Raw genomic sequence first — 12,828 nt, forward strand, 5'->3', positions numbered from 1 at the left:
AGCTGAAATCAGACAGACCTCCTCCCTGTTGAACTTCCAGTGCCTAGTGAATACCTTTTTATTTGAGCAGGCATTTAAGTACGTTTTCTGATTTTATGTTTAGTTTTAACTGATTTTTATCTTTATTGTATCTTTTCTAACCTTCCTATACACCACTTAGAGAAGTATATAAACTGTTGAAATAATAAATCAAGAGCTCTTCTGGGTCAGGGACTAAGGGATATGCCATTGGACTAAAGGTAATGCCATTTCATGGTAACTACAAGGCTTAAGGATGCAAAAGGGCACGTAAGAAGATTCCAGCTTAAAATGAACTTCAACCAGTGGCAGAGCACGTGCTTTGCATGCGGAAGATCCCAGCCTCAACCTTCAACCTCTCCAGATAAGGCTGGGGAAGACCCCCCCGCCTGAAAACTTGGGGAGCTGTGTCCAGTCAGTATAGACAATACTGAGCTAGCTAGACCAATAATATCACTCAGTAAAAGGCAATTTCCTATGTACCTGTACATAAATGCTCCTAGACGGTTTAGTAGAAGCCAGGCATGAAAGCTGCCCTCTCCTGTTGTTCCCTCCCAGAATCTAATATTCAGAATTATACTGGATGGAATGATCTGGAAATTTCAGTCCTCTCAGTTTCTCATTTTTCTAACCTTAAATTCAGTCCTCCACATTTCTTCAGTAAAATTCTTCAGCATTGTTGTGCAGTTTTCCTAATGCATTTTTGTATGCATTTTGACTAATGTACACATTTTTGCAAGCAATTTATCCTAATATAATGCACTTTTGTATGTTATTTTCACAAATATATTTGCTTTGTGCACACTTTCCCCTAATATATGCTTTTTTGTTAACATTGCTTGGTTGGAAAAATGCATCACAAAATTTGGATAAGTGCAAATTTCAAAGGATCACTGTGTTTTGGTTCTCATATTGTTTCAGAAAGTGTGAATTTGGTAAATTTGGCTTTAAATGTGAACTGAATCAACTTTCTCCCCCATCCCTAGTATCCTGCCTCTGAACTTGGAGGTTCTAGTTATCCATCAAGGCAAATAGCCATTGATAGACTTATTCACCAATCAATTTGCATTTGAAGCCATCTAAGTCTATCACTAAATCTTGGAGAAGTGAATTCCGTACGTTAATTAAAATGTGTTTCATTTGGGTGTGCTTGTTTTTGTCCTCTTATTATTGCATATTTAAATAAAGGGTAGGGCAGTGGGCCATATTTGCTCACCTCTCTTTCATCCAATCTCTTCTCTAAGTTAAATAGTAGCAGGTTCATCTTGATTCTAGAACACACAGGCATAGAAATGCACAGGCCTGGAAAAAAGTCCCAGTGCACTTCTTCTCTTCTCTCCCACCATAACTGCCCATCAAGGTAGCAAGTGTTGCCGAATATAAAAAAAGCAAAGAGACTCATGACACCTTAAAGACTAACAGATTTATTGTGGCACAAGCATTTGTGGACCAGAGCCCACTCCATCAGATGCGCAATAAATCTGTTAGTCTTTATGATACCTCAAGAGCCTTTTGTCATTTTTGTTGCAACAGACTAACACAGCTACCCCTCTGGAATGCATGCTGGGCTCCAATTGGGAGGAAGGGCAGGATATAAATTTAATAAATTTTATTTATTTTATTTATTTTATTTATTTTATTTATTAAATTTATATACCGCCCGACTAGCAATAGCTCTCTGGGCGGTGAACATAAAACAGCATAAAAATACAATAAATAACAAAACAATACTAAAATACAAGCAACAATCCAACACAATAAACATTTTTAAAATTAAATCAGTGTAATTTAAAATGCTTCAGAGAATAGGAAGGTTTTGACCTGGCGCCGAAAGGAGAGCAGAGTCGGCGCCAGGCGTACTTCCTCAGGGAGACTGTTCCATAGTTCGGGGGCCACCACTGAGAAGGCCCTAGATCTTGTCATCACCCTCCGGGCCTCCCTGTGAGTTGGAACCCGGAGGAGGGCCTTCGTAGCAGAACGTAGTGCACGGGCCGGTTCATATCGGAAGAGGCGTTCCGCAAGGTATCGTGGTCCCGCACCGTATAAGGCTTTATAGGTTAATACCAACACTTTGAATCTAGCCCGGAAACATATTGGCAACCAGTGCAAGCTGGCCAGAACAGGTGTTATATGCTCGGACCGCTTGGTCCTTGTCAGCAATCTGGCCGCCGCATTTTGCACTAGTTGTAGCTTCCGAACTGTCTTCAAAGGTAGCCCTACGTAAAGCGCATTACAGTAATCCAAACGTGAGGTTACCAGAGCATGTACCACTGATGTAAGGTCCTCTTTACTCAAATAGGGACGTAGCTGGGCTACCAACCGAAGTTGGTAAAACGCATTCCTAACCACCGAGGCTACTTGAGCCTCAAGTGAGAGGGAAGAGTCTAAAAAGACTCCCAGACTACGAACCCGGTCCTTTAGGGGGAGTGTAACCCCATCCAGGACAGGGTATATATCCACCATCCGATCAGAGAACCCGTCCACCAACAGCATCTCAGTCTTGTCTGGATTGAGCTTCAGTTTGTTAACTCTCATCCAGTCCATTGTCGAGGCCAGGCAACGGTTCAGCAAATCGACAGCCTCACCTGAAGAAGATGAAAAGGAGAAGTAGAGCTGCGTGTCATCAGCATACTGATGACAACGCACTCCAAAACTCCTGATGACCTCTCCCAACGGCTTCATGTAGATATTAAAAAGCAGGGGGGACAAAACTGACCCCTGCGGGACCCCATATTGGAGAGCCCGCGGTGTCGAGCAATGTTCCCCAAGCACTACCTTCTGGAGACGACCCGCCAAGTAGGAGCGGAACCACTGCCAAGCAGTACCTCCAACTCCCAACTCCGCGAGCCTCTCCAGAAGGATACCATGGTCGATGGTATCAAAAGCCGCTGAGAGATCAAGGAGAATCAACAGAGTTACACTCCCTCTGTCTCTTTCCCGACATAGGTCATCGTACAGGGCGACCAAGGCTGTCTCAGTGCCAAAACCAGGCCTAAAACCCGATTGAAATGGATCTAGATAATCAGTTTCATCCAATAGCGCCTGGAGCTGGCCAGCAACCACCCGTTCCAAGACCTTGCCCAGGAATGGAACATTCGCCACTGGCCTGTAGCTGTTAAAATTGTCTGGGTCCAAGGAAGGCTTTTTCAGGAGTGGTCTCACCACTGCCTCTTTCAGACAGCCCGGGACCACTCCCTCTCGTAAAGAGGCATTTATCACTTCCTTGGCCCAGCTACCTGTTCCATTCCTACTAGTTTTTATCAGCCAGGAGGGGCAAGGATCCAGTACCGAAGTGGTTGCACGTACCTGTCCAAGCACCTTGTCCACGTCCTCGAGTTGAACCAACTGAAGCTCATCCAACAAAACAGGACAAGACTGTGCTCCAGACATCTCACTAGGATCTACTGCTATAACTTGAGAGTCTAGGTCCCGGCGGATACATGAGATCTTATTCTGGAAGTGATCGGCAAACTGATTACAGCGGGCCTCCGATGATTCCACCGTGTCCGGAGGGTTTGAATGGAGAAGCCCCCGGACAACTCGAAAGAGCTCCGCTGGGCGGCAAAGAGATGATTTAATAGTGGCAGCAAAATGATGTTTTTTAGCTGCCTTCACTGCTCCTACATAGAGCTTAGTCGAAGCACTAACCAGCGCATAATTGTATCCGTCGGGAGTTCGTCTCCATTTCCGCTCAAGCCTCCTCCTATCTTGCTTCATCGCTCTCAGCTCCGGAGTATACCATGGAGCTGTATGAGCTCTACACAGGAGAGGGCGTGCAGGAGTGATCGTGTTTACAGCCCGGGTCATCTCCGTATTCCACAGAGCGACCAGGGCTTCAGCAGGAGCGCCAGTCCTATCAGCCGGAAAATCCCCCAGAGCCCTTTGAAAACCTTCAGGATCCATTAGTCTCCGGGGGCGGACCATTTTAATAAGTCCCCCACCCTTGCAGAGGGAAGAGGTTACTGAAAGTCTAAACTTCAGCAAGCAGTGGTCTGTCCATGACAAAGGGAGTGTTGTAAAACTCCCCACATCCAGATCACTTTCCCCATGCTCAGTAGCAAAAACAAGGTCTAGAGTGTGCCCCGATACATGTGTTGGACCACTAACATATTGAGACAGCCCCATGGCTGTCATGGAAGCCATGAAGTCCTAAGCCGCGCCAGACAAAGTGGTCTCGGCCTGAATGTTGAAATCCCCCAGTACTATTAGTCTGGGGGACCTCAACAATATATCCGAGACCACTTCCGCCAGCTCAGTTAGGGAAGCCAATGGGCAGCAAGGTGGGCGGTACACCAAAAGGATTCCCAGCCTGTCCCTCTGGCCCAACACAAGGTGCAAACACTCCAGGCCAGTAACTGAATGAACATGGTGCTTGGTGAGTGAGATGGAACTCTTATAGACGACAACAACCCCACCTCCCCGACCCTCAGATCTACCATGATGCTGAACCAAGTACCCCGGTGGGCAGAGCTGAGAGAGACCAACTCCTCCCTGCTCACCCACCCAGGTCTCGGTTATACATGCCAGATCGGCTGCCTCATCCACAATCAAATCGTGGACGAGGGAGGTTTTATTATATACCGATCTGGCATTTAATAACAGCAACTGGAGATCTGAGAGTTGGCTGATAGGACTACCAACGACCTTGCGGGTGTGGGAAGGACCGGAACAAGGCACAGCCACAACATGTCTGGACCGCGTTCCCCTTACCTGGCACGTCCTTCTAAATAAATAATAATAAATAAATGTGTTTCAGTCATAGCTATTCTGCAGGTACAGCCAGATCCATTAAACCTCCGTCAGGGTGTTTTTCAAGGGAAGCTGCAAGCATTCAAACTGGGACACACACAAAAGCCAGAAGGCTTGCAAGTGATATTGAGGCAAGCTGACTGAAAGGGCCCTTCTCACCTTAACCCTGTGAGCTATTTCATGGCCTCTCCCTGCCCCAAGGATCAATAACTTGGACACTGGAAGGAGGCAGGTGAAAGGAGTCCAAGCATCCCTGGCAGGAGGAGATGTGTTGGGAACATATTATTATTGCTGAATTCTTTCTGCCAAAGGTCAGTTGTTGGGCCCTTGGGGACAGGAGTGGCAGAGGTGATAGAACTGGTGCAAGTAGATGTTCTGTGTTGAGTTGGACCCTCATAAAAGTTTGATCTGTTGCAGGCTGAGCCTTAGTCCACATCCCAATCCAGAGTAAATGAACAGCTGGCAGCAAAGAGCATTCATCAATATTCAGGAGTGAGATGATGGTGGATGATGATTCATTGGATTTAAAAACACGGGAAGAGCCTGGTGGATCAGGCCAAAGCCCATCTAGTCCAGCACTCTGTTCTCACAATGGCCATCCGGATGCCCAGTTTCATACACACTCTTCACTATAAGGTCCTAGGGCAGGTTACAGCAATATAAAAATACAACAATTAAACAATTTACAATCAGAAGAATTGAGTGGGTCCTGACTTCCGGGAAGGGTGACTTAGCCTGTGCCTGCTTTTGAGACGGGCTCCTGCCTCAAAAGAAGCTTATTCAGATATATCAGTCAGATTTTTTCTTTTTTTGACTGATTAAACTTCTCCCGGGTAGGGAGAAACGAAGAGATTAACCTCAAAGCCTATTTTTGTTGGGACGACCAGATCTCATTAATTTATGGGACGAGGTCCAGCCGACGAAGGTGGGACGGATTTTTAACAACAAGCTCTATCTGGAAAAGCGAACGTTCATCTTATCTTCTAAGAGAGAACGCACTAACAGGCAAGCACCCTTCTTTCTATATTTTTCTTTTACTTGACTTAAATTGTTGCTGTTTAAAAGAGATTTGCCAGATTGATCGGTTTTTGACATCTCACTGGGGAGCCATAACTTCTCTCTGCTACTCACTAATTAATAGCTTATCTCTGTTTTTGTTGCAAAAAGCTGTCCTGGATTTGCATTCTAAAGATATACACAGAAGAGGGATTTCTATTCCAGATTTTTATTTTGAAGAATATTATATTGTCTGAGACTACTCTCTTTTTGGTCTATTTTATTTTGACGAATCTGTTTTCTGACGACCGCCATTAATTGTTTCGATCCTGGGAACTGCATTTTGTTTACTTAAACATGGAGAGATAAGGCTGTCTGCTCTGTTTATACTGTGATGTCACCAAGTTTGGAGTATTAACCCAATTGTTGCTGAAATAAGAAGTGGTTTTCCTATATTTTTCTTTTAAAATGGCAATTAAGAAAGTGGCTGAGAAGCTGGAAATAACTATGTTTCAGAAAATAATGGATGAGATTGAGATAACGAAACAAAACCTGCGACAGGGTTGTAAGGAGCTGAAAATTGAATTGAGTAAAATGAAGCAGGAGATTAAAGATATAGGGGTCCCTGTGAGAGAGGTGACCCTGGAAGGGGTCCCTGTGAGAGAGGAGACCCCGGAGATTGGAACAAACGTGGAACAGGAAAAAGATTTGGAGTCTATGGACTTTAGAAATAAAATTTATTGTTTGGAGACACAGGAGATTAAAGACATAGGGGTCCTTGTGAGAGAGGAGACCCTGGAGACTGGAACAGGGGTCCCTGTGAGAGAGGAGACCCTGGAGACTGGAACAGGGGTCCCTGTGAGAGAGGAGATCCCGGAGATTGGAACAAACGTGGAACAGGAACAAGATTTGGAGTCTATGGACTTTAGAAATAAAATCTATTGTTTGGAACTCAATGTTATCTCTGAAGAAATTAATGAAGATTCTAGAGATAAAGTTATCAATGGCATGGATAATCTTCTGGACTGGAATGATGTGATGGAGCCCAATATAGAGAAAATCTATGGAATTAACTGCAGCCATGTGACAATGGAAAAACTTTCAAGAGATGACCCAGTGTATTTTGAAAAAAAGAACAGAGATATGATTTTACAGCAGTATTTCAGCAACCTATTCAGAATGGATGGCAAGAAAATATTTGGGATAGAGGTAATTCCCATCAGACTCTTACTATATGACTATGGCTTTGACAGCAAGATTATTATGGAATACTGATAATGGAAGATTGGATACTGAAATTACTGGACTTAACAAGACTACTGAAGATGGAAGATGGAAAATGGAACTAATAGGGATAATAGAACAATGGCTACTGAAATTACTGAACCTAACAGATTCTGATGTGATGGATTAATTGAAATGTTTATTTTGACTATGGTTATGACAACAAGATTATTATAATTAGTAATGAGATGGATTAATCGATATGCTTATCTGGAAAAAAAAATTGATAGATATATTTCTTAAAGAATTGAAACCTCTCTTTGACTTTTTGTGGAAAGAATAAAGTAATGTTTATGAGATTTGATGATTAAGTAAGATAACTACTGGAGGAAAGTGATTTTATAATATGACTTAAGAGACAGGATTGTTATATATTATAGACTTATAACTGATTTGATCTTTGACAAATGGGAAGTCAATATTTTACTCTTTATTTTTTATTTTTGTTTTTTTTTCTTTTTTTCTTTTTGTTTAACTATTTTTGATTTTGTTTTTTGTCTTTGAATGTTTTATGATTTTGTCTTGTATGTTTTATGAAAATCTGAATAAAAATTATTGAAAAAAAAAAAAGAAGAATTGAGTGGGTCCTAAAATGTATATAGGTGTCAAGGCAGCTGGTATAGCACAGTGGGGAGGAGAGCCTGGCTGGGAGTCTAGAGTCTATGAGTTCAAATCCCTGCTCATGTCTCCTGGGTGTCAGGGATCAGCTAAAGAGCACCCCCACAGGGAGTGGCTCAGGGGTTATGTGCCCTGCCACCTGTGCAGCCATGGGCAAGCTGCATAGTCCCAAGGAGCCCAGTTGCCCCCCAGCTGGCAGTTGTGGATGACATGATGAACCTGAGCAAGGAGACAGGCACCCTCAGTGACGCCATCACGGGCAAAAGCTACATCCCCATGTCGGAGTCCGAAGAAGTGCGTCTCGGCCAGAACCTCCTGTCCCTCTGGAAGCGGAGAGGCACTGCCTGGCAGGAGACCCACCCTCTGCCTGTGGATTCCCACAGGGAAGCAATCCTCTCGGCCGTGGAGCAGAACCCAGTAGTGGTAATAGCCGGGGACACGGGTTGCGGGAAAACGACTCGCATTCCCCAGTTGATGCTGGAACACTACATCCTGGAGGGGCGCGGCGCACAGTACAACATGGTCATCACCCAGCCTCGGCGCATTAGCGCCATCTCCGTGTCCCAGCGCGTGGCTCAGGAGCTGGGCCCCAACATGAGGAAAAACGTGGGCTACCAGGTGCGGCTGGAGAGCAAGCCGCTGGCCCGGGGGGGAGCCCTCCTGTTCTGCACCATGGGCATCCTCCTCCGGAAGCTGCAGGGCAACCCTCACCTGGAGGGGGTCAGCCACGTCATTGTGGACGAGGTGCACGAGCGCGATGTCAACACTGACTTCCTCCTCATCCTGCTCAAGGGCATCCAGAAGCAAAACCCCGGGCTCCGGCTGGTGCTGATGAGCGCCACGGGGGACAACCAGCGGTTCTCACAGTACTTTGGGGACTGCCCGGTGGTCAAGGTGCCAGGCTTCATGTATCCTGTCAAAGAGTATTACCTGGAGGAAATCATGGCCATGCTGCGGCGCCACAGGCACCGGCACTATGAGGTCAAGCAGTTGGATGAGGAGTGTGCCCTTGACCTCGAGCTGATCACTGACCTCATTCTTCAGATCGATGCCCACGGAGAGCCAGGCGGGATTCTGTGTTTCCTCCCTGGCTGGCAGGAGATCAAAGGAGTGCAGCAGCGTCTCCTGGAGACTCTTGGTCCTCACAGCAACCGCTACCTTGTCTTACCAGTTCATTCCAACATCCCAATGATGGACCAGCAGAGCATGTTCCCACGTCCTCCTCCCGGCATACGGAAGATCGTCCTGGCCACCAACATTGCCAAAACCTCCATCACAATCAACAACATTGTGCATGTTGTGGACAGCGGGACCCACAAGGAGGAGCGCTACGATCTCAAGACCAAGGTCTCGTGCCTTGAGACTGTTTGGGTATCCAAGTCTAACGTCATCCAGAGACGAGGGGGCGCCGGCCGCTGCCAGTCTGGCTTTGCCTACCACCTCTTCCCTCGCAGCCGCCTGGAAAGGATGCCCACCTTCCAAGTGCCTGAGATCCTCCGCACCCCCCTTGAGAACCTGGTGGTTCAAGCTAAGATACACATGCCGGAGAAGACAGCCGTTGAGTTCCTCTCCAAAGCCATGGATAGTCCTGACATCAAAGCTGTGGATGAAGCAGTCATCCTTTTGCAGGAGATTGGTGTGCTGGACCACAGGGAGGCCTTGACCACTCTGGGCAAGCGCCTGGCTCAGATCTCCACGGACCCACGACTGGCCAAGGCAATAGTGCTGGCTTCCATCTACCGCTGCATCCATCCCCTCTTGGTCATCGTCTCCTGCCTCACAAGGGACCCGTTCAGCAGCAGTCTGCAGAACCGCACGGAGGTGGACAAGGCCAAGGCTATCCTGAGCCGGGAGAGCGGCAGCGACCACCTGGCGTTCGTGCGGGCGGTGGCAGGCTGGGAGGACGTGCTGTGGCGCAGGGACAGCCGAGCTCGCGACAACTACCTGCAGGATTACCTCCTTTATGCACCCAGCCTGCGTTTCGTCAACGGCCTGGTGAAGCAATTCTCAGAAAACCTCTACGAGGCCTACCTGGTGCCAACCCCCTCGGACTGCCTCTTGCCATCATCCGTCTGCAACCAGTACAGTGAAGAAGAAGAGCTGGTGAAGGGTGTTCTTATGGCTGGGCTCTACCCCAACCTCATCCAGGTCAGGCAAGGCAAAGTGAACAGGCAGGGCAAGTTCAAGCCCAACAGCTACACGTACCGGACCAAGGCTGGGACTGTCCTCCTGCACAAGTCAACCATCAACAGGGAGGCCTCAAAGCTCTACACCCGCTGGCTGACGTACTTCATGGCGGTCAAGTCCAACGGCGGCGTCTTTGTGCGCGACTCCTCTCAGGTGCACCCCCTGGCCGTGCTGCTCATGACGGATACAGACATCCACGTGCGGGATGATGGCTGGCGAGCAACCGTATCCCTCGTTGACAGTGACCTGCTGGTACTGGAAGGGGACTCCTACACCATCCGGCTCCTGCGTGACTTCCGTGTGGCCCTCTCCAGGATGGTGGAGATGTGCCTTTGCTACGAGATGGCAGCCATTCCTGGAGATCTTCACCACCAGCACAGCCAGCTGCTGGACATCCTAGTGGACCTACTCAAAGGGCCTCCAGGCAGCTTTGGAGCTTAGATCTGGCAGCAGCCCAAGAATCTGGACACGGGGACTTGTAATTTGTAAAAAGATGTTGACAAATGTTTATTTAAATAAAGTTCTATTTATCCCTTGTGACATCTCTCTCCGTCCCGGAAGATTCATAGTGTCCGCTCTCCCATTGTGGCCTTTGGCGGCTTGCCGTGGTGTGGGAAAAGGCGACAGCTGCCTACCTGCAAGCAAGGACGGAGGATGCCAGTTGCACGGGTCAAGGCCCCAGAGAACAGTCCGATGGTTGGGGCCACTCACTTGTGGCCATGTTTGCTCAGCCCCCGTGGGGGGGGTCCTCGTACAAGGACAGATTACTTGCCACCTGCGCGGAGAAAATAAGCTTGCCCTGGCTTGGTCTGTTGCATCTTAACGTCTCCAGGTCTTGAAGGTGTGGGAAAGCACGAAGCCAGTCCTCAATTTTTGTAAAAAAATAAATTTTTTGTATTTTATCTCATTTTAATGTACGTCGCCTAGAGTGGCTAATTGCCAGATAGGCGACAAACAAATTAAATATTATTATTATTATTATAAGGAAGGGGCTGTCTTGTGCAGCTGTGGCAAGCTGAGCAGGCCAGCTGGGGAGGACTAGCCTCAGAGGGAGGCAATGGTAAACCCCCTCTGAATACGGCTTACCATGAAAACCCTATTCACAGGGTAGCCATAAGTCGGGATTGACTTGAAGGCAGTCCATTTCTATTTCATAGGTGTCAAAGGCCAAGGTTAAGAAGTGACCCAAGCAATGATCCATACCACAAACTCCTATGTGTGCTTCCTAGAAGTCAGTCCCTCTAAGTTCAATAGGGCTTCGTTCTTAAAAGCAGCAGTGGTCAGTGAGGCACTGCAGGCAGGATGGCACTCTGTATCTGGCTTCCCAATCCTGAGCATCGCTGCCACTTGCTGAAGGGAGAAGGGGGAAAGCACGGGGCAATGGAGCCAATCTGGCACTCTTGGCACTGAGCCTGCACCGCACTGAGCTCCCCATGCCTCACCACCTCTCCCTTTGGCAAGTGACAGCAATGCTTGGCACTGGGAAGCCATGCATGCCATGCTGCCCTGCCTGGATCACCCCACCAATTGCCACAGCTTGGAAGTGTGGCTAGAACTGCAATCCTCTGCATCAGGGCTGGGGAATCTTAAGGCTGAATATGGCCCTCCAGGCCTATCTATCTGGCCCTTGCAACTCTCCCCAGACCACACTCCATCTCTACAGGTGACACACTCCCCTAGTTCTGTCCCACTTCCTCCTGAAGTGCGTTTGCCTGGCTAGAATGTGCCCTTGAACTGTGATGATGCCTCTTGTTTGCCTAGATGGAGGGGTTTGCATGCGTTAGAGATGGGCCAGAAATTCAATTCAGTTTGCAATTAAAGCCGAATTTACCAAATTTGCACTTTCTGAAATAATAAATTCGCCCTTATCTGAATTTTGCAATGAGGTTCATAAAAATGTTCATAAAAATGCATCTATTAAGGGGAAATGTGTATAAGAATTGCAAAAACATGTACATTAGTCAAAACTGCACACAAAACATATTATTAGGTGAAAACCACTAAAATGCTGAAGAATGTTCATGAGGATTAAAAAAAGTTTGCAAATTGCTGCAGAAATGTGGAGAACCAAATTTAAGATTAGAAAAATGAGAACTGGAGAGAACCAAATATGACACATAATCCCATCCCATGAGTGTCTGGAAACCTCTGAATTATGCGCATCTGGAATGAGGTCACTGCCTACTATACGAAGGAAAGGGTCCCGACTGTTGCTCCACCCGCTTTTGTCTCTGGCCCCACCTACTACTGCATGCAGCCCCTGGAAGATGGTGGCCCTGAGGCTCAAAAAGGATCACTGCCCCTGCTCTCCATCCTTACTATAGAGGAAGCCTCATTAGATACAATGGTACTTACAGTGCTTCTGTATAAGCATGCACAGCAATAGAATCGCTCAGTTAGTGTGAGACCAAGAATGTTACAGAATTCAAAGTGTCCCTGTTTCTGCCTGTTGGAAAATTGCTGGAGGGTATCCAGGATGCTTTGTGAACCTTGGGTGCATAGCTGTTTACAGCACGTGTGGGCTTTTATCCTCCCACGATAGCTAGAGTGTGGTTTTCTCTTCTTTATTTGAAGACAGTTTAAATATTTTTCTGTCTTTTATTCACACACCAGATGTGCAGACAGCCAACATGTGCCTCTTTAATACTCTGTTGAATTTGTTTACAAAATCAGAAAAACGGAGTGAGGTGACTTTGAAAGGCATCTCTGCAAGAGACTGCAAAATGCGAAAGCATGTGAAAAATTGGGGGGGATGGAGTGGAGAAAAAGACATGGGAGGAAAGACAGTTCAATAGCCAAGTCATATTAATCTGTGTTGCAGCAAAAACAAAAAAAAATACCCAAACAAAATCATAGCACTTTAAAGACTAACAAATTAATTAAGGCATTGGCTTTCATGGTGTGCACTATGGTCTGCAAAAGCTGATGTCAGCCTTTGCCAGCCTGGTGTCCTCTAGATGTTTTGGACAACTCCCA

At 46.9% G+C, this 12,828-nt stretch overlaps 1 protein-coding gene across 1 annotated transcript; it reads left to right on the plus strand.

The window, feature by feature from the left end:
* The first annotated feature begins 8,189 nt into the window (after positions 1 to 8,189).
* LOC133363387 (ATP-dependent RNA helicase DHX30-like) lies at positions 8,190 to 10,318 on the plus strand. The gene is made up of 2 exons (XM_061582783.1): positions 8,190 to 8,283; positions 8,458 to 10,318. Exons 1-2 carry the CDS (start codon positions 8,260 to 8,262, stop codon positions 10,291 to 10,293), a joined length of 1,860 nt encoding a protein of 619 aa, XP_061438767.1. The 5' UTR covers positions 8,190 to 8,259; the 3' UTR covers positions 10,294 to 10,318.
* The last annotated feature ends 2,510 nt before the right edge of the window (positions 10,319 to 12,828 follow it).

Source organism: Rhineura floridana, chromosome 8 (genome assembly GCF_030035675.1).
Source record: "Rhineura floridana isolate rRhiFlo1 chromosome 8, rRhiFlo1.hap2, whole genome shotgun sequence".
NCBI classification, from domain to species: domain Eukaryota; kingdom Metazoa; phylum Chordata; class Lepidosauria; order Squamata; family Rhineuridae; genus Rhineura; species Rhineura floridana.

Coding starts and splice junctions, on each gene's coding strand:
- LOC133363387 (XM_061582783.1), top strand. CDS start 8,260: ATGAGGAAAAACGTGGGCTACCAG. Junction 8,284..8,457: donor GGAAAAACGTGGGCTACCAG/GTGCGGCTGGAG, acceptor ATCCTGCTCAAG/GGCATCCAGAAGCAAAACCC.